This window comes from Gymnoscopelus microlampas (assembly GCF_963454915.1).
Source record: "Gymnoscopelus microlampas genome assembly, chromosome: 17".
Lineage (NCBI taxonomy): Eukaryota > Metazoa > Chordata > Actinopteri > Myctophiformes > Myctophidae > Gymnoscopelus > Gymnoscopelus microlampas.
This window is the reverse complement of record NC_139954.1, coordinates 13,898,437-13,921,487: the sequence shown is the minus strand read 5'-3', so window position 1 is coordinate 13,921,487 and position 23,051 is coordinate 13,898,437. Positions and strand designations below refer to the sequence as shown.

The window sequence follows — 23,051 nt, the reverse complement described above, 5'->3', positions numbered from 1 at the left end:
ACAAAACAGTTCATTATGGGTGATTGGGAAACTTGATTATCCTCTAGGTCAGTGGTTTTCAACCTTTTTTGTGTCAAAGACCCCCACATTTACACATATTAGCCCAGGGACCCCCATTTGAAAAGATATGCTAGGGACTCAACCATTTTGATTTCTTGGGGGTCCCAATCTACACTGTATCATCATAAATAGTGTTCATTTAACTCTGAGAGCGTACAAATGGAACCAAATGGACCCGTTAGGGTCCATTTGGTTCCATTTGTACGCTCTCAGAGTTACAGACACATTGCATCTCACCTACTTAGAATTATGGTCCGTCCTGCCAGAACGAATATAGCTCATCCTGCTGTTGTATTTGAGCACTATTTCACTAACGTTTACATGCCACTTTGTCATTGTTCTTCTTTGTGAAATGAAACCTTGAACCTGGAATGGCCCACCGAAACCGAGCTACGCTGCCTTTGTGCTTTTCAATTTCATTCACTCTCTTTCTCTCGCTCTCTCTCTGATCTAAACCAGACTTCGTGTTTATAATGCCAATTAACTAATACGCCGATAAGCATATTTGGGTATTTATTGATAAACGGCTAACCATTGACATCCCTAGCAGCAGTAATCCTGCAAAGCGGTCTTTTTCTTAGTATTTTACAATTGATACATCCGTCCTCCAGAACTAATTTCTTTACCTTCACAAAATGCAGAGTTGAGAATGACCAAATTTTGTTCCCTTGGTAAAACATCTGTTCATATTGCTCAGTTCTCTGTTCTTGCTAATCCTCAAAATATATCAGCATCGTTCTTGTAACATTATTCACATATAGAACAAAAAAATCACACCCAGTGTGAAGTGGGCGGTGTGTGGTCATCACAACATGACTCACTTTAAAAAAAGGATAAATGACTTTTTTTAAAGTCCATACTGCTATTCATAGGGCTGCACATGTGTCATGTGTTTCGCTAGCCAATCACAGTCCTGAATTTGCAAAGTCAGCCAATCACATTACAGTTAGTGGTGATGACACTAGCTGTAATGTGATTGGCTGATATGAAAAAAGTATCGATTTGCATTAACAATGGAAGGACAATGGAATGGAAGGTACACAAATGTTTTGGTCGGTGTCCAAAACTCACTTATAGGGGGCGGCTACACCGCCCCAAAAAGAGAGAAAATAAATAAATAAACACCATTTCAGGAAACTTGAACAGCATTTGTTTTCATAAAGTAAATATAAGTTTTAGCAGCTCAGTCCCACATTAACATGTTAACCTTGCAATATACGGTATGGTTAGCTGGCTGTTTAACCACTTAAATCCTGTAAACCTTTTGTTGACCGGTTTCCCCCCAGGGCTCTATAATAGGTCTGCTAGGACCGGTATTTGCCTCTACACTAAATCTCTTCGCCTAAAATAGTAGATCTACAAGCTCGCCTGTAGATCTGCTATTTTCGTGGAACGTTCGCACCAGAACAGGGACGATAGGGTTCATGTCATTAAGAATTCTGTATGATTTTATTTATTTGCCAAATGTAGAACAGAGTGCAATGACAGAACACAGTGATTAAACACATGGTTATTCCTTTACATTATCTATTATTTACACGAAATATAACAAATTAATATACAAGCAGTGGTGTAAAGTAACTAAGTACATTTACTTAAGTACTGTACTTAAGTACAATTTTGAGGTATTTGTACTTTACTTGAGTATTTCCAATTCCCAATACTTTTACTTCTACTCCACTACATCTCAGAGGCAAATATTGTACTTTTACTCCACTACAATTATTTGAGAACTTTAGTTACTAGTTACTTTTCAGATATAAATTATGATATAATGAAACATACATTAACCACTTTAGCCCTGTTTTATACATAGGCTATTTGAAAAATAGCCTGTTTAATTCTGGACTTTTACTTGTAACAGTATTTTTATTTTGCAGTATTGGTACTTTTACTTAAGTAAAGAATTTGAGTACTTTTTCCACCACTGTATACAAGTAAAATCGATGAAGTTGCCAGTTAGTGAAGTATAATAACTGTCTGGCCAACCTGTTGAAGTGTTTGCACTCCTAGTACTTCTCCACAGTACTGTTATGTGGTAGGTACTACGCAGTTCATTTCTTTCAAGTGTCACGCTCCCTGCTCCTGCTTGTCATTCTAGAACTCAGCCCTTGGTCACGTTGTGATCTGTTCCACTAAGTGCTCATTTATATTCAATGGCTCAGTCTCCTCAATTGTCCTGCTCGCCTTTCTGGCATTTAGCTTTTGCTCTTTGCTCCATGTTTTCCAATCATTTCTTCTCACCTCATCTTCCGCACAAAATGCCCCTGGGCAGGAGGTCAAGCCCAGGAATCTATCCCAGACAGTGACCTGAATTTGATCCCACTACAAGGGGCTGCAAGGAGGAGAGATGTTTAGGAAGAATTGGATATCACTTTAGATACAAAACGTCTTTGTCTGTCTTAAATCACAGGGTATATCTCATTCTCCTACCATTCAATAGGTGTCCACCCCACCTACCACCTGCTCAATGATGGCAGATGGATTTACTTACTTTTGAAGCTACTGTACCTAAGAGGAAATACAGAATATTGAGAATACCATAACCATGTGACATGAGCCCTATACACGTCATATGCCGAAGAGTGAAAATGGCTCGCACCGCACCGCAATGCATTGTGACCATTTTGGTCAACTGTTATCGCTAAAGTTTCACCTATGGCCAGGTTGTCGGGTTGAAATTAGTTGAACAGAACTTAAGGAAAAAAAGTTCGGCAGGCTTTTATGTTTAAAGCATACCTTGGAGTTTCTAATTTAACTTTTGTAACAGTAAGTACTTTTGTAACAGCAAGTACCGGTAGATTACTCTGGAGAATTCAACTCCCCAGGAAGACTGTAATATACAGTATTTTCCCTTGCATACTCTGGCAGAAAATGGAATGCTGTCTCAACAGCAGGGATGCATTTGTGATGCAATGAATTGAATTATGCCTCCACAGGACCATTAGTCTATAAAGATATATTTGTTTTAAATCAGCCATTTGGTTGCGTCTATAGTACCTCAGAGAGGGATTACAAAGGTTTGTAACTCCTAACCTCCTCAGCCAACCTTTCTTCAAAACTGTCCAGTGTCCATGGTACGTTGCCAGCAGGTTGTGGAAATAAAACAATATAAATCATGAGCACATTGAATTCGTTACAAATCACACACAATGTTCACATTGTTGTCTCTGTCTCTGTGGTGATGTTCGGCTCGTTGTCTTTGCAAGAACTGAACGAACTTCGACAAGGCAATGTGTTTCGTTTCCTCTGCAATGATGCCATTTTTTTTCTTATTACCTCGCTAAACTTTGTCTCTGCAAGGAGTATGCTGCACCCTTTAACAGTCCGGCTCACAGAAAGGACTTTGTGGACAAAATCCATACAGAAAAGCCAAGCTCAGCGATTATAAACAGACTTGTCAAGTTGGTGTTATGGAGATTGAGCCCTGTGGGAGAGAATAACTCAATAATTTAAAACCTGAGACTTCCCTCAACATACACACTGTCCCTCTCTCAACCCTCTCTCACCCTCGGCTATGCAAGATTTTATGTTTTTTTTTAATGGTTCTCTGTATTATTGGAAGGCATTAAAGAACGTCAAACGTTTCTCCCTTCCTTGAGCTCACTCATTCTGCTTCTCTTTTTCCTCCTTCGCCTCCGGTCCGGTCTCTTCCCCTGTCTGTGTGGTCTGGTAGATAAAGGGTAGTTTAAGTAGGCCTGCAACTATCGATTATTTTCTCAGCGATTATTCTCGATTACTTTTTCAGTTAATCGATTAATCGCAAATTGCATTTATTATTATCATTATCTTTGTTATTTTACTGACAATAATCCTCCCCGACCTAAGATTTGTTATCCTATCTTAAAATTGGCTAATGGGTACGCTGATGTCACTATGACTTGGCTATAACCATATAAAGAGTTCCCAATTGCAGCTATGCCCAAATATGGAATGTGTTGTCTAACCTCTATGTGTTGTCATGGCATCAGTCGCAAACAAATCACTCGGCTCCATATATGGAGTTCGGCAACATAGATGCAAGAGCCGGACCTCTAGTATCATCAAATCTCCACAAAGATCATTTACCAGCTGAAGTTTCATAGTGTTCCAGTTCCTATTTTGCCTGCTCAACTTTTTGTTTTGCCACTTACAGTAATTTCTTTTGTTGTTTATCCTGTATCCTGTATGAGTTCTCTCCTGATTGGATAACATTGGTATCCCAATCTGTAAATAACAGCAGACCCCTGTTTGTTACTGAGCAAACATACACAATATATAACAAAGATTATAGAGCTATTTAACACTTATTTTGGCAAAGAAATATCATTTAGTGTATACCACCTTTAAGAAGACAGATTTTTTTCTGATTCCATAAAGAGTTTGATTGCTTGGTGATGCAAGGGTTTTCACCATGCACAGAACTAATGGCCTGCTGACAATATGATTGTATTTTGTTCATCTATGCTCAACTGGAAGACATCTTCTGTTTAATTCTATCCACCTTTATCATATCATAGCCAGCATGAATCTAATCTGTTCATTTTAACCGCTTGAGTTCCCTCAGGGTCTGGGTGGAGGAAATCATGGCGATAAGGCTGGCGGCAGAAGATGTGACAGCGTTTTATGAAATGGGACAAAATTAAGAAGTGCAGTAAAAAGTGTAGCCTGTAGTTAGGTTTCGTCAGGGTGAGGTTACAGCCACTTTATTGGGACGGAGGGAGAGAGCCTATTCCAAACTTGCAATAACCCGGAGAGAGAGAACATACGGTATATCACCCTCATAATAACCCAGAGAGGGAGGAGAGAGCCTCAAGAAGCTGATCACGACGTGTGTGTGTGTGTGTGTGTGTGTGTGTGTGTGTGTGTGTGTGTGTGTGTGGTGTGAAGAAAGATACTGTACTGTAAGTAGGGAACTATAGCACTCCATTTTCAGGCACTGGTGCTGCTTATGTTTAGCCTGGTTCCAGACCATAGACCCCGCCCACTCTCTGAGTGGACTGCCCCTCTTGGTCTGGTGTTGTAGTGTGAACCTAGGATTTATTTGGTACAAAACGTACCGTCCAATGAGAGTCAGAGGTGGAGGTGGGGATTCCTTGTGATTGGTTTAGGGAAATTCTAAACCAATTCTAATTCCCTCCCCCTTGTAATCGCCTACACTGGAGCTAATGTCAGACTGAAGCTCCACGCAGGGACCTCACGCCGCCCGCCTCTACCCAGCCCAAGGCACCCCGATCCTGGGTACGGGGCTGGGTGGAGGGGACCCCCCAGTCGGCCCTCAAGTAGCAGTTTTGTCTCATGATGACGAACCAACAGAATGTTTTTTTTAACATAACCAGTCCAAAAGGCCTCTCTCTTCACTTTTTGGGGCGGTGTAGCCGCCCCCTATAAGTGAGTTTTGGACACCGACCAAAAGATTTGTATACCCCCTAACCCTGCCATTGTTAATGCAAATCGATACTTTTGCAAAGTCAGCCAATCACATTACAGCTAGTGTCATCACCACTTACTGTAATGTGATTGGCTGACTTTGCAAATTCAGGACTGTGATTGGCTAGCGAAACACATGACACATGTGCAGCCCTATGAATAGCAGTATGGACTTTAAAAAAAGTCATTTATTCTTTTTTTAAAGTGAGTCATGTTGTGATGACCACACACCGCCCACTTCACACTGGGTGTGATTTTTTTTTTTAAGCACAATTGACCGGTTCAGTTCCTATAAAATAGAATGAGGACATAATGGTGATTAAGAGTCAGTAGAATGCCTAGCAACATAATTAGTTTGACTGTTTCTTCAGGGCAAAAACTTTTCCCCGGCGATGGCAGTAATGACAGCTTGCTTGAATATTGAGTCTATAACAATCAATGTCAACCTTTTTTCGGCGCTTAGAAGACTGTGATGTTTGACTTGATGGCTTCAGTCAGTTAAATGCAAATTTAACCCAACAGTGTAAGCTCTACCCTGCTGGGGAGCAAAGCGTGGTGGAGGTGGGTGTTGCTGAGATAGATGTATTATGTTTCTGCTGAGTCAACTCCTCCCCATTAATTATAGATGATGAGATGTCTGGGAAAACAGAGAATACAGAGAATGTGAGAGCTATTACCTTGTGTGTGTGTGTGTGTGTGTGTGTGTGTGTGTGTGTGTGTGTGTGTGTGTGTGTGTGTGTGTGTGTGTGTGTGTGACTGTGTTCGTGCATGCAGTACACAAGCAAACAGTAAATCTGTTTGGACCCCGTCGCAAGATGTCTCGTGTCTTTTCATCTGTAAGTTCCTGCATATAAATTAGGTGCAGCTGGTGCACCCCTGAGTTCAGATTACATTTAATATTAGTTCTGTGAGAAAGGTAATTGTGATCAGACAGGAAGAGAGCAAATGAGAATAGAACTTGCCGCAGTATATGAGTAATATGACTCTCCTGTAGCCAAACTAGTTACACTACAGTTAATCAAGTTTGACTTGTTGCCTATGGTATTAATATGTCGCTTGGGTGGCACAGTGGTAAAGTCCCTGCCCTCCACCACGGAGGTTGTGGGTTCAAATCCACGTGGTGCATCTGGCTTTGTCGGGCGTCTATGCGAACACAATCAGGTTGGGGCGACACCTGTCAGCAGGGAGTGTTGGGTGAGAGGAGTAGGACGGAGGCCCTATGTCTCCCTGTCGCCCTACGACATACACTTAGGGTTCCATTTTAATGCACTGGTGCTTCTTCACTTATCTCTTAAAGATAAAGTTTGTCAACATCAAAACAAACACAGAAAATACATAAGCACGCAGACAAGGTTTTGTCTTGTGTCCTTTTAGTTGCTTGATTGCATGGGTGTAAGACAACAATTGAGCACAATACGACAGTTGTGTTGGATCTTTGAGCAGATGATTGGATCCAGCCCAGCAATATTTTCACATCTTTTTATCAGCATTATTATACATTTAATACATGCACACAACACTGCAGAGTTCCCACTTCAATGGAATACATTGAATGTGTGAGTTAAAATGTCATGCAAATTTCCATTGCCGTCGGCCATTCTCTTCATTCCTCAGGGACCGACCTATTCGACACCTCCAAAAGGTTATGGATAAAAGAGCGTGTTTATGCTTGATTACACAGCAAATCTTGAGAGAAAAAAGATGGTTAAGTACAAAGTAATGCACACTTTGTATTTTTATATTATTAATCTGTCAGAACATAAAAAGGTTGAAGTAGTTCTTACTTCTTTTCAAGAACCTGCAGGTAAAAATTCTCTATCTTAGACTAAATCTTTTGCAAATGTGTCCCCTGGGGAACGTGTTACAATCCACAGGAAATGCGATTTGGTGATTCAGTTTAATGAGATTTATTCTTGAATGTTGAGTAAGCTGATATTGTGCAAGGGCTACCTAAAAGGAAAACTGAGTGATTTGTTGAGAAAACATACAGTACTCAAACTAAAGGTGTGGATCAGTGTATCGGTGTTCTTGACCTTCTTGATCTTGCCCTTTGACCACGTGGACAATGTGACATACTGTGCATGCATCAGTATACACAGAAAGCCTCATTACAATAGTTTCACAATCACTTTGCAGCTCAACTAATTACAGGCATCATTTATACAATAGCTGCAAGATCCAGGGCAGGCTGCCAATCTGGACCTCAATACACAGACAGCCTTGCTACCATTCAAACAGTACACGGCTGCTGCTGAAATTATACCAAGTACCGTATTATCACCACAAGAGTGAGCTTATTCAATTTCTTCAATTCTACAAATCTGAGGTCAAGGCTATTTAGCCGATTAAAAAGCAACTGCAGTTGCAGAAAACTGACAGTTGCTTTTCCGGTTTCTAGCTTTTCAAAAGAGTTGCTTTGTTCACAAGTAATCCAATTATTTGACAGGAGGCCAAGTAGGTTGCATTGCATTTAAAGCAGGTTGCTGAAGATAAACTGAGCTGTCATAATCAGAAACACTTGATTGGCAAGTATGCAGTGTATTTAAAAAAATATGGAAAATAAAATCTACATGAGATGAAGTGTCACCCAAACACAAGTCTATTGACACTTAACTTATGTGTATTGAAGTTTTTGGAGTTTATTAGCCGATCAAGTACATTAACCTACAGGATTCATGCTAGTGCAGTAAGTCGGCATACACTGGTGTGAATAAGGAACGACGTGGCACTATACTGATTGTCTGACAATGCATTTGTTTTTGTCTGTATTTTCATACACGTGCAGTGTGCACATGTATGGACTATTGAATTTTGTCTCACAAGGTCTGAGATTGTAACCACTAACCATTCATAATTGTTTCCTCTGGGAATTAGCGAGGGATATTAAAAACTGCTCACTGTCCATGTAGAACGAGGGTGTCAAGTCACGGGTCACCTCCTGCTTTGTTGTTGTGTTGTGTTTTTGGACAAACTCCATCAGAATGAAATTACATAATGAACAGCAGTGTTTGTTGTCAGGACAGTTTGTCCAAAAACCTAACACCCCTAAAAAAACTGAAGACACCAACTTGATTGTGATATCTACACCTACTAGTTTAAGACTTTATAAATATTCGGTACTTTCCATAGAAAGTGCTGTAGGCAGCGCTTTTTCTTGATAAAAGGCAGCTAGTGTGAACACACCCTTACTCTACCGTACAGATTGGTTAAAATATTGTTTTATTCACTAAAAACTGATGGATTGCAGCTTCAAACTTGGAAGTGAATGTTCCCAAGTTACAGAACAATGATGTTGACAAACTTTTAATTTTGTAATTAAAAAAACGGTGCAATAGGTATATGGATTTAGATTTGGTAACATAGGACACCAAGCCACATTTTAAGCCACAGGTCTGAATACATTCAAGACTGGAATTTAAGCTAGAGCCGCTTAATCCCATGCTGTACTATACTAATATACAGTTTATATACTGTCATTTAAAAAAATAAATAGATGAAATGTGTGTCACTTTCTGTGCTTTGTATGGGAATCACATTTTATACAGATAGAACAATACCGAAGTACAGTCATCTGTACATATTGTACCCTACATATTGTTTTGCAAAGATCTGCCACAGATCTATGAAAATGTGTTAAAAGTATTTCCGCCTGTGTTTTAATGTGACTTGAAGTGTGGCTAAATACACTCTACATCTCATTCACACTCATTACACTTTGAACAACTGGTAAAATAGCCTGCTTTTTAGCCAGAGGACAAAAGGGACTTACTGTAAAAGGTGTTAAACAAGTCTTATATTACAGTATTAATATTTGATTATTTGTAACAGTGAACACATCTGTGTGTTCTCTGAAGGAAATCTATATTTCATGTACCTGGAACAGTTGGATAAGGTGACTGTGTGTGTGTGTGTGTGTGTGTGTGTGTGTGTGTGCGTGTGTGTGTGTGTGTGTGTGTGTGCGTGCGTGCGTGTTGACAGTAAAGACGGTTAGCACATTGACAACAGTCGTGACTAATTTATGTCCTCTGATGGAACCATTAGCCAGCAGACGCTATCTCTTTCTCTCGCTTCTGTTCTTATCATCCTTTTGCCTGTCTCCATTTCTCTCGTTGTCCCACTCCATATTTATAGCTCCATCTCTCACTCACTCACTCTGACACACACACACACACACACTCTCTCTCTCTCTCTCTCTCTCTCTCTCTCTCTCTCTCTCTCTCTCTCTCTCTCTCTCTCTCTCTCTCTCTCTCTCTCTCTCTCTCTCTCTCTCTCTCTCTCTCTCTCTCTCTCTCTCTCTCTCTCTCACTCTCTCACTCACACACTCTTTCTCTCTCTCTCTCTCACACACTCTTTCTCTCTCTGCTTAACTTTTTCTCAAAATCGCAATATCTTCCCTTTCCTCCTGGATCTGACCACCCCTCTCTTTCTCTCGCTCTCACTCTCCTTTCCTCTGCACTGTCCTTACTCATTTATAATTCAAAGCAGACGGTTTGTCTTGCCTAATTAGATGGTTGCTCTGTCATTGTCACGCTTAGTCAGCAGTCAGCCATGGTTTGGCCATTTACTGTATATGAGGGAGGTCGTACCTCAGATTACACTGTGTGTGTGTGTGTGTGTGTGTGTGTGTGTGCAAGTGAGTGAGTGAGAGTACTTCACCTCTGAAGATATTGTTTTCTTAAAGAATTTGTTAAAGTAATTGCAAAGTGGACTAGAGCCTGACCGATATATCGGTTTTGCTGATATATCATATCAGCCATTATTTGACTTTTTGACGGCAGCGGTATCGGTAATTATACAGCCGATCTGTCCCTTCTTTTTTTTACCAATGTCAACCTGCCGTCCTTATTTTGGGCATGTCATTATAGGCGGGGAAAGTAACACATTTATTACAAGAACAGCAAAAAACTGTAAAACACTGAATCCTCAAAGGATGAGGAGGACAAGGGACAGAGTCAAACTCAACTCCCATCCACCCCTCCCATCCACTCTATGATGAGCTGCGGAAAAGGGCGAGCACCTTCAGCCAGCCAACCTTCCTTTGTGCCAACAGCTAGCAGACTATACAATGTATGAGAAACTCGCTCCTTTTGTATTCATAAATCATGGAGAGTTTATAGACTGTTCAAACAACTAGTGTATGCGTGTGGTACTATGTTGGTTTACTCACGCCTGAGTGAGTAAAGTGTTTTGTTTGTGGTTGTGTGAGTACATGTGTGTATGGTTGTGAAGATGTTTAGTTTATTGTTGCGTGGTGTTTTTATTATATTGTTTTTTGTATTATCTCTAGCTTATTTTATTTCATGCTGCTGTAACCCTAATTTCCCCTATGGGACTAATAAATTGTATCACATCTCATCTCATAAACCTAAACGCATAAATATCACCTTAGGTTGGTCCTCTCAATCCATTTCCTAGTTCCTTTTTCATTATGTCAGCTCCTCATGGTAAGATGGGTCTTTTATAATCGTTAGGTTCGCCTTACAATGTGTAAGCAAACATAAGGGGTGACTATTACTGTAAATTACTGTTATTATTCTTTATTTATTTTTTCATTTCATATTAATGTAGATAATCATAGCTGTACACAATGAGATATTACCTATTTAGATTGACTTATTATTTATTTATTGAATAAAAAACATGGCTACAGAGAAACTCTGTCAATGCTGAAATAGAGTGATTAACACTACTCAGAGAGTCAAACCTGTCCCTCACCTTTAGCATTCAGCTTTCAGATGCAATGTCCTCTGGGATACTTTAGACCAGAGATTGGTGGATGAAAAGAGAGAGAGAGAGAGAGAGAGAGAGAGAGAGAGAGAGAGAATGAGTGTGTTTTCCCTTTCAATGTGAAATCCTCCGTTTGCAGCTTTTACATGTACATTAATTCTATAATGTGTAGTTCCAAAACTATTGAGCCAATCTAAACAAGTAATACCTCATTCCATAGTCTTCTTTCATAAAAAGAAAAAATGAAAGAAAGAAAATAAAGCTAACATTTTGAATAATCTCCTCTGTGGTGTTGAGTAACATATGTTACTTAACATATGTTATTTAAACTTTTACATCACTGGGTTAAATTGGGCATGGCTGTTGGCTATGCAGGGAATGCTGACAACAGCAAACTCCACATCATCTAATGAGCCAATAATAAAGCTCAGGGGTGGATTGCACCAGCTGTCTGCAAGAAGGTGGAGATGCTAAATTAAAATGGGTTGCACCACACAAACTCCTATGTTTTTGTTTTCTTTTTACATTGTTTTTGCACTTGGAGGGGGTGATTAAAATAATGAATACCAAAACGCTCGCCCCAAAACACCTCTGGGACAAATCCGGCGGTATTCACCTGGTATTCCTAAACGTAACCTCAGTAAACTATGCCTAAACCTAACCTTATTCCTAACCTTATCCTCAGTAAAACAAAAATATAAGAACCGCTGGTCCGCGAAAGAATGGGGGCGAGCTATCCGAGCATGTTTTGGGGCGAGTCTTCCGGTTACTGATTAAATACTTTGAACGTTTGATACAGTAATTCCCAATGGTACAATTTTTCAAGTTGAGCTGCGCCAAAATATCCTCCCTGTTTTCCCTTGCTTTGATATTGGCTGACCAGTCATTGTTGAGCTGCTCAGGAACACTACACGGTCGGGTGGCGCAGGGGCAAAGTGCCTCTCCACCACCATGGAGTCTAGAATCTGGCTTGCATCTACACAAACACAATCGGCTGTGTTCGGGGGAAGGAAGCCGGGCAAGGGAGGGCGATCTTTGTCGCTCTGCTAGTGACTCCTATGGGCCGGGGGGCAGCCCTGCTGTCAACAGTGGTGTCGAACGGGAGTAGTAGGATTGCGCTACGTCCTCCCGGTGGGGGTTCCTCACTGGGTGGTGTGCCAGTAGGATACAATAGCAGTGGCAACACAGAAATGTGTTGGGAGGGTTGGCATATGGACAAACATTTGGAGATAAATTGGGTAAAAAATGATTGGCTACTCCAAATTTAGCAAAAAGAAAAGTAACAAGGTTAATAGAATCACCGTTGTAGCTGTGCCAGAGCAAGTTGGAACTCTGAAGGTCAAATTGAAGTACCGTAATTTTCGCACTATAAGCCGCACCTGAATATAAGCCGCAGCAGCTAAATTGAATGATTTGTACATATATAAGCCGCACTGGACTATAAGCCGCGGGTGTAAAATCCCTAGATTTAGGAGGTCCCCTAGTGGCCGTTAGCTATAAAAATCCATAGATAAACCGCACCGTTATATAAGCCGCAGGGTCGAAAAATGGGGAAAAAGTCGCGGCTTATAGTCCGAAATTTACGGTAGTGGTGAGTTCACACTGTTGTTGCTATGAACTGTGTGTCACTGCTTTACATTACACAGACGATAAACAACTTGAACTTGTAAAATGACTAGTAAATTAGGCCATGGGAAATAATCGCATATTGTTCCGGGCTGCCAGGCTGCCAACCAGTCACTGCACGGCATCACAAAAGAGAATACTATGGTAAATGGATGGAATCTCCTTTTGTTCGTTTTCCTCATTCTGTCTAAAGACCACATGGTCCAGTCTGCACTGCATAGAAAATTTGAAAAGGGCGCTCCTTGGAGCCAAGGTTATTATATGGAGACAAGTTCCATTTGTAAATAGTTTTTTTTCCATTAACGCTGCATTATCAATGGAAAGGAGGATGAACTCTGCATGTTATCATCATACCTGAGTGAGATAGTATTTACAAACACTTGGTGATAATCTTTGTCTAGTTTTGTCTATCATACATTTCACACCGAGATAGCGGTGTCTGGGATTAGCGACTTCTTCTAATCTTAGTTTTGATTATTAGTTTTCGCAATTTACAAAATAGATTACAGATAATCAAAATATTAGTTGTTACGATTAAATAAAAATTGTCAAGTCAATTTGATTTATAAAGCACATTTTAAAACAACCAAAGTTGACCAAAATGCTGCACAACATAATAAAACAGAATAAAAAATGTAACAGGCCGGAAACAACCCTTTAAAACAAGATTAGACCAATATATAATGGCAGAAAGAAGGGTAGATAAAAACGAGTTGTTTTTAATCTAGATTTAAATGTGACTTATTCTAGACATTATGTTGCATATTCAGATGAATGACCATAATCTGGATATTTCATTCCTGATTTGTTCATATTTCATTCCTGATTCATTGAACATGTGAACATGAATACATCTGCATTAGAAGTTTAGCTCACAGGTTCATTTTCTGACCCAGAATGTTCCCTCCCATGTGGCTCGCCTGAAGTTGAGTAGAGAGATATTCAGCCATCTTTTTAAAGCCATCTCTCTCTCACATTCTCTTCCTCTCTTAAGCACATTGAGTGCTGGTCCAAGGTATGACTCACTGTTTAAGTCTGTGTGAGCTGTATCCCTGCACCATAATTTAACTGTCAAGGGCATCGTCTCTCTCATCCTAATGTCTCCTTTCGTCTCACTGTCTGCCACCTTCTCCCTCTCCCCACATCTCCATCTGCCTCTCTCCGTCCCTGAAAATGCTCAAGTCATTTTTATTGCTTTGATTTTTTATATATATATGTTTTACAACCATATGTCACCAATGCCATAAGATCCTAGAGTAATAGAGACTGTAAATGCCATCTACCTCATTAAAGGCCCTTATTAAAACAGACCCTGTGTCACTGAACAAGGTGCTAATTTGCTGTCAGACCAAAGAGAAGCCTGTGTGCATCTGATTGGATGACCAGCAAATGAGAGAGATGGAGAAGCACTGAAAAGGTCACCTCAATTTAGTTGGGCAGGGAAGAGGCGCCACCAGCACCCGAAGAACACATTACTGTAACCTGTTTTTTTTAGCACACTAATGGTTTGTCTTTACCTTTTGACCCAAGGAATTCATTAAAGTGGTTATTATTAAGATTCAAGCAAGTCTTGACTCTATTATAGAACATAAACAGCAAAAAACTAGTAGAAAATTGGCCAAGGTGTATTGGCTAACAGAACCTTTTTTACCACATGTTTTTTAGGACCCTAATGGTGTCTAGCTAAGACTTCGTCTAGTTGCCAGGGTCAACTAATGCTCCATGGGTTCATTTTAACCCTTTCTTGCACGGTGCCCAAACACCGTGCACTTACATATATCGCATAGTCCACAGTGCACAGGCACCTAAGTACCATCACAGTTGAATATAAGTGTACTCGGGAACGGAAAAATCATGGCCAATGTGAATGCTGGCCAGCGGTGAGAGGGCAATCGTACTCGTGAATGATTTTAAATCGAATCAATCGGACTCAGTCTGAATCCGCCCTCAGATCTTCAGGTAGGGCTCTTATGATTGCTCCTAAGACTTGCCTCGTTACCTGTGGTGACCGCACTTTGCGGCCTGGGCACCTAGGCTTTGGAATGCCCAGCCCGAGGATCTTAGTTTAACAGAACTAGCGTCTTCTTTTAAATTGCTTCTGAAAGCACACCTGTATGTTATGTGTTTTTCCTAAGTTTATGTGCTTATTTCAGCTCTGATTGCATAACTTGTTTTATTTGTTGACTACAAGTGGTGTTTTGTGTTTTTATTTGCTGTTTTTGACATGTTCTGTAAGGCACTTTGTACATTTTTTGGAAAATCTCTATACAAATAAATTCATTATCACAAGCAACTCAATACATGTAGGCCGGATCTGCTGCAGTTCAAACCAGGCATCAGAGTGGGTGAAGAAAGGAGATTTAAGCAACTTTGAACGTGGCATGGTTGTTGTTGCCAAACGGGCTGGTCTGAGTATTTCAGAAACTGCTGATAGATAGTCTATAGATAGTAGCTACATGGATGTCAGGTGTGGTCGTATGAACATTTTGGATCCTTTGTAAAGAAATTGATCAAAGCTGTATAACTAGGATCAACAGAAGCATTCAAATCTGAATGTTGCATTTAAAAGTGAAAGGGACTATTAAAAAAATAGAAGACTGTTGGAGAACACAGTTCTCATAGCAAAGTGTTTTTTTTCCCAAACATATATTTAATTTACCTTCCCTTTCTCTCTCTCTCTCTGTTCACAGATGAGGGTTACTACCAGAGTGGAAAGTTCCAGTTTGAAATAGATGTCCCTGAAGCCTACAACATGGTGGTGAGTGGGCTTGTCATCGCCTGTTATTGTGTGCGTGCAAGCATGTGTGTGTTTAGTTTTACTATCTTTGTGGTTAAAACAAAGTCCCTACAAGAATAGCAAATCCAGCCGAAATTCACTTTTTTTCTGGTACTGAGGAGGAAAATAGTGATTTGTATGGGTACCGATTATTATAGTTAAGGTTATAAATTAGAGGCTTAGGGATTCAGACATTAGGGTTACTATAGGTGTTGTTGTAATTACGGTTATGGTTATGATTAGGTTGGGCCAGCAGGTTAAGTGAAAAACCTTTTTGTAATGAAATATTGCTGTTGACGTCACCACAAAGATAGTAAGAAAGATACACTAGTGTGTGCATCCATGTCCGGTGCTGATAATGGAGTCTGCCATCAACCATCAAGCTTGTGACTGTAAGGCTTTCCATCAAATGCCTAGAAATGTTCCTAGGCTTCAGAAGTTCAGTGTACCGGTTACATTATTGTAGGGGAATGAAAATCAATATTGGGTTTTATTCATCACCTTTCCGTTTACTGTGTTTTCCACTGTGAAGCAGGCTGAAGCAAAGTTACAACCAAGGTTATTATAGTTCATTTTTCATGAAGGTTTATTTTTATTTCGTTTTGACTTTTTGTTTTCAGTTTTGGTTTAGTTTTGATTTGTTTTTAAAGTGGGTTTGCTAGTTTAGTTTAGTTTAGTTTATATTTTTTGAAAAAGTTTAATTTGTATTAGTTTTACTGTTTGCTTTAGTTTATCATTGTAATATGGATCAGTCAGGTGCAAGATTCAACAAGGTAAAAGAAATAGTAAAACTAGCTGATCTACAAGCTCACAACGTGTCACATCCGCAACACATTGTGATCTATTTTTGATTTTTTTGAACTAAGGACATTTTCTCAATGATTTTAGTTAGTTTTGTAAACACACAATACAGTTTCAGTTAGTTATGATTTTTTTCCTAAAGCCTAGTTTTTTATTAAAGTGTTGTGTCAATTCTAGTTATTTTGTTGGTTTTAGTTAACTGTAATAACCCTGGTTACAGCCCCCGGCCACTGCTCTCCTCTTTCACCTGTCTGTCCACTCATCCATCTATTAATCCTTTACACTCTTTTATCTCTCCCTGCCTGTGTGTGTTTGCATGTGTCCATGTGTTTGCTTTTATGTGCTTGTGTGTTTGAGATGTGTCCAAGTGCTTTTATTTGTGTGCGGGTCTGTATTGTCATGACGTTATGTGCCACTTCCATTATGTGTCTTTGACTGTCCGCTTCTGTGTGTGTGTGTGTGTGTGTGTGTGTGTGTGTGTGTGTGTGTGTGTGTGTGTGTGTGTGTGTGTGTGTGTGTGTGTGTGTGTGTGTGTGTGTGTGTGTGTGTGTGTGTGTGTGTGTGTGTGTGTGTGTGTGTTTGTATGCACGTACGTCCGGTGTGAACCTGCTGGAGACATCGATCGATCTTAACACCTTCCATAAAAGCTTGAGTACAATTTATAACCAATTTGCATTCACGCACGCACGCACGCACACACACACACACACACACACACACACACACACACACACACACACACACACACACACACACACACACACACACACACACACACACACACACACACGCGCACAGCTGCTGCTCTTTATCTTAATGGAGGCCTAAAGAGAAAGGCAGTAAACTCGGTGTTTAGGATGTAGGGCTCCCTTTTTATGAGAGGTTGTAAATGGCCATGAACAGAAAACCTGTCGCCATAAAGCATCCACGCCACATTTTATGCTTATCGTCTCAGCCCTGAAATATAGTATAATATATTTCTGCAGAACAATTGGCACAATAAGAGGTTTTCTGCTCTCCGGTGAAAACTCTCAGTGAACTGCTCAGGGGTTTAAAAAACAACTCCATTTTCAGGTTGACAGCTACGTAGTTTTGAAAGTGATGAGAGCAGATGTACACTGAGTCACTGACATTGATATAAATATGACCACGTACGTACCTGCACATTCTCCTAATGGCATTGAGGACTAGGCCCTAGGCTGCAGAGCCGAGGGCTTTATCCCAAACATAATTTAAATTCTAGTCTCATACTGTATTTATTAAGTTTTCCAGCATACCCTGCATGAGGCCAACAGCACCAGTGATGGAGTAATCCTTAAAAAAAGATACTAAACTTTCTTGCTAGCACAGTTTCACCACTGCACTTTTGTAGGATTGCATATTGCTCTAAATCCTAGCGCATTGTCTGTGTGGAATAAAACCAAAAATGATGGTTATTGTTGGCCTGGTCATTTATGTTGACTTTGTAACAAACTAAAGGGGTTTGATTTAGATTGCAGATTTCAATACCTGTACAGTATGTCAGTGTTTATGGGCTGTGACCACAATGCTATGGTATAGTAGCCTGGGACCAGACGAATCTACCAGTGCAAAAAGACAATTGACCTCTGCGATTTGCGTCTGGCCCTGCTCTGTTGTGAATCCATTTCCTGCTCCCGAAGTCTGGGGTGACCAATCAGGGCCCAGTATTCAAATGTGGGAAACTGTAATTGGTAGTTGGTTGTAGGTCTAACCCATTGCGTCCAGAGCCATTCTTTTGATCCCGCCCCTTGGGAAAAAAAACGTCCTCATAGAAGCACCAGACTCATAGCCACGCAGTGATATAGTCTGGCCACACGAGGCTAATGGTATAGAAAACCATTGATTCTATACCTGAAAATGCCCATCCATAAAACAATCATGGATTTATTCACAGTATGTTGTTAGACATAACTAAAATACATATGTGTTTTTACTCTAAACTCTACAACTTTAACTGATTCTCTTATTTCTAGCTGTCCTAGCACTTCTTGTAAAGACCTTTGAGCTACTTTCTTTGCAGCGTGTTTTTTTTCCTTGTTCCTTTTTTGTCTTGAAGCATCACACCGTGGTGAATTTGTACTTTATCCTCCTTCATTCTCTCCAAGGCCAAATTGTTAGCTTTGGTTCAAAGCTGGTCTCACTGATACCCATCCCCTTTCGTGTCTCTCTCTCACTCTCACTTTCATTTCTCACCTTACTCTCTGTCTGTCTGTCCTCTCCGTTTTCATCGTTTTTCCTTGCAGCCTCCCAAAGTGAAATGCCTCACCAGAATATGGCACCCTAACATCGCTGAGACCGGAGAAATCTGCCTGAGGTAACTCACCCTCCCACAACAGCAACTGTTTGCAACCCTTGCTATCTTTTATGTTGAAATCGACATACTATTCCTTGCGTACCCCATTCTCTCATTAACCAAATTTCGATTGGCCTTGATTCATTTTTCAACACTCGCACTTTCATTCACACACACACACACACACACACACACACACACACACACACACACACACACACACACACACACACACACACACACACACACACACACACACACACACACACACACACACACACTTTCTCTCTCTCTCTCTCTCTCTCTCTCTCTCTCTCTCTCGAAATAGAGGTTGTGAGGAGATGAAATTAATTTATATAATTAGGTATCTGTACCAGTATTCAACTTTATTTTGGACCTGATGCACATAATTATTGATCAATCATGTATTGATTTATGCATCATTCATTCACTCACTCACTTGATGAACCTGCTCGCCTCAAGCACAAGCGTTTATAGTCAAGATCACACACTCAGTAAAACAAATTAATAGACATAGGACAAACTCAGTTTGACAATCTTAAAAAATCTAATTGAATTATATAAATAATTAAAATTCAAAATGAAACTGGCTTTTGATTTTAATTTTAAAAGTGGGTGTGTGGTAACAGATTTACACTTTGGAGTTGAAAGATTGATTGATAGATAAATGTCATAGTATTATTACAAAGAGAACACACTACCCTTCACTTCCAAAGATAAATCTAAAAAGGGATAAAAGGGCACTTTTCATTTAATCTCAACTTTAAATGGGAAGTGACCAGAACTGCAGGTATCACCTATTAGAGATTCTCCTTCATATTGTGCAGAAGAACCGAATCACAGCAGGCCAGAATTCTATGAGGAAAATATTACATACGTAACTCAACTCATGGAGCAATAAATAGTTCCATCCTTTACCATGATGTTACAGCATTATGAATAGGGGTTTTAGGATGACCACCTCTGTGGTATTGCTTCAGGGGCGTAAGAGCAGGGTTTTGTGGTTTGTACTGAGGTGAAATGACATGCGTTGCAAGGATTGCATGCAGGCAAGAACTAATGAACCTTAACAGTACGTTCTGTCACACAAATATACCAGCAAAAGGCTTTATATCCTGTAGCTGTACATCCACAGCAAATGAATTGACTATCGTTGTGTACTGTATGTGTCTGCAGCTTGTTGCGGGAGCATTCTATTGATGGCACGGGCTGGGCTCCCACCAGAACGCTAAAGGCAAGTATCATTTTGTTTTTATTTAGCAAGAACTGACCTAACTTGTCATTCTTACTCACTCTTCCTCATCATTCTGTATATCTCTTGAACCAACAGTCTCTGCACAGAATTTGGTGTTGGTTCAATTCTGAGGGTGTGGGTCCATTTTTACACTCTCAGGGGATTTTGTAGACATACAGTGTACGAATGCATTCACAGATTAATATTATTTTTTTTATGGGATTCAAGCGACAGAAATGGGACGTCTTGTAGGGTTTGCAGAGGGAAAGCACTTGACTCTGTTAAGGCTATCGGTCTGATCATCATTGTCTGATCTTAACCTATTTTATGTAGGTTAGGATGTACACAAGGAAGAGGATAAAGGAAAAAAAAACTGCTAGACTGCTGGCATATACAGTTGGGTGTAGAAGATTTATGGGTATCATGAATCTTCGATACCGATACCTTTGCTTCGATACCCTGAACGATACTCTTTTCGATACATTTCAAAATTCATGTTGCCATTCTTGGCAGCAATGGGTTTTTGTAACTGTATATTCTATTGTACACCTATTGTATGCGAAGCACACTCTACTCAACATAACATGTAACATAGTATTTTCTTGCATGCCTGGTGTCAAAAAATAACAGATATACAAGCTAACAGCGCCTCGCAATGCGAAGTGTTGTTAGCTTATAGATAGACGGAGGATGAATTGGCTGTAGCAAAATTGGTTATCAAAGCTAAAAACCCTACATTTTGATATCTGTTTGAAAAGGTTTAGGACTTGTAGTCCGAGCTATTTTCGCAGACTTTGTGGACTATACCGTACAAATTAAACATGATTACAAGCTATACATCACATCGCGATGAGATTAAAAGTAGTTTAGTTGGTTCAGCTTAGCTGTGCGGTTACTGTAAGTAACCTTGTCTTTCTTTTCAGACTCCGTTCTTGACCCCATCAACCCTTTATATTAATGTAAAACTTTAAAGAAAAACAAATAATAATACTGTAACTCAAGGACACACTGTTATCCCCTCCACTTTTGAGGATCAGAGTTCAGCAGGAGGTAAAAGGAGACATAAACTGTGAAGTTAATCGGGTGCCTTCCTCTTTCTCCTCCTCCTCCTTCACCTCCCCCACCACCACCACACTGGCCTTAAACTTTACCATTATTACCATTATAATTTTACCATTATCAAATTTGACCAAGCATGACAACTGCTGCATTATCGCACAGCTGGCCACTTTAGATGTGAGCCAAAAAAATATCTAAACTGAATTAGCAGTTACTTGCAGCGTTATTTTATTAAATGGGAAAAGTCCGTCACAGGGTGGGGATTACTGGAACAGCATTCCCCTTCATCTTTTTTTAATGAAAGAAACATGTAAATGTATGCACAGGGGCATAGATTTATCTTTGAAAGTGATGGGTAGTGTGTTCTCTTTGTTGGGCAGCTTAGTCTTATTCATTTACCATTTAAGTCCCCCTAGGATTTCTCTTAAGACCCCCTCAGAATATATCTCTCTACACTCTCTCCATAAGTCCTATTAAAATTCTCACCAGAGTTTCTGCTTTACTTTTTTCTAAAAGCTTTCGTATATCACCAAGCCTTTGAGAGCTACCCTCAATGACCTCTTTTAATAATGGATGAACTGCCCTTAAATGTCATCTCCTGAGATTAACGTGGTTCTTCACTGTGTCTATTGCTGGCCTTTAGCCTCCTTTGCGTCTGTCTATCTGTCTGTCTGTCTCGTTCTCCATGTCTCTTGCCCACTATCAATCTGTCTGTCTCCCTGTTTTTCTGGCTCGCTGGCTTGGACAGAAAAAGACAGAGAGCCCTGACAACAGACAGACTAACTACTAGTACAACCTGTCAACAGGGGTTCTAGTAGACTCACAAGTCATTCTCTAATACAGTATGTTGCTCGATAGACTGAGGACAATCTCCCAGGTGTCATTGCTAAAACTGCGTGGAAACAATTTGAGAGTAAAAACAAAAAACAGTACATTGCAGAATCAATCAAAAGTCTTTACTGTAGAGTGGTCCTTCATGTAGAGGGAATGATAGTTCTAGCAACTACCTTTTTTGTTCTGTTTAGGGTAGCATCCTAAGGCTTGTATTGGTATTTATTATACATTTCTCATAAGCCAAAGTTATATGTGCTTACCTGGTTAGCCATCTCCATCTTAGTGTCAAATAATTTGTGTGTCTGTGTTTTTGTGTCCATGCTGTGCTTGTACAGTATGTGAATGAGTGTGTTTTCATCAGCGGCTTATTCCATCACACGCACGCACACAAGCTGTTCCATGAAGCTATTTAGAGGGGATTATGTGCATTGGTATGGAACAGTAGATATAAAGAAAACATTAATAGACATCTGATAATAGCAGTGTGAGACTAGGGGTCTATCACTATAATGATGTGATAGTCCTCTGTGGCAGTGTTAATTTCGTCGACTAAAACTATGATTAAAAACGTTCGTCGACTACCTTTTTTTCACTGACGAAAACTAAATAAAAACTAAGCTATGATGACTAAAACTAAGACTAAATATATTGACAATTTCGTCAACAAATAAAACTAAAACTTCAGGGAGGGACTAGTGGAGAAGACATCCCGTAGAACTAAAAGACAAGTCATTTTATGTTTGGTTGTGCTCGGGTGTTGCGCTCTGAAAAGATCACAACGCGTAGCAGTCAGAATGCCTTTGTCATATCCTCCCAAGATAATGACTTATCTGTGACTTATGCCACATCGTCTTCAGATGAGTGAGGGTGTCGGACATTATTCTGTAAGCGTCTTTCAAAGTCTTCTAGTCTAGTGTATGATAGATGTGAAATGGTGTCAATGAGGTGGCCTTTCCTTGCCCAGTTTTGCACTTAAGAATGTCAAGATAGGCCCCATCATCAGCAACCCGAGGCAAATCACTACATGAAGTAGGATTTAGGATCTAGAGAGGCATGGATAATGGATATAGGTTAGATGAGGAGAGAGAGAAGTTACAAAGGGATGGAGGAGATTTAAAGAGGGCATGACATAACGAGATAGAAGTGACAGGGGGATTGAGAAAGACAGCTAAAGGAGAGGAGACTTCAGG

The 23,051-nt window shown here is 40.1% G+C and overlaps 1 protein-coding gene across 1 annotated transcript in view; it reads left to right on the top strand.

Moving 5' to 3' along the window:
• The window catches only part of ube2f (ubiquitin-conjugating enzyme E2F (putative)), a 55,665-nt gene that overhangs the window by 12,587 nt on the left and 20,027 nt on the right, over positions 1–23,051 (top strand). The window contains exons 5-7 of the mRNA XM_084084335.1: positions 15,513–15,580; positions 18,664–18,734; positions 19,911–19,968. Of these exons, the coding sequence (XP_083940461.1) occupies positions 15,513–15,580; positions 18,664–18,734; positions 19,911–19,968 (197 nt within the window). The remainder of the gene's footprint in view (positions 1–15,512; positions 15,581–18,663; positions 18,735–19,910; positions 19,969–23,051) is intronic.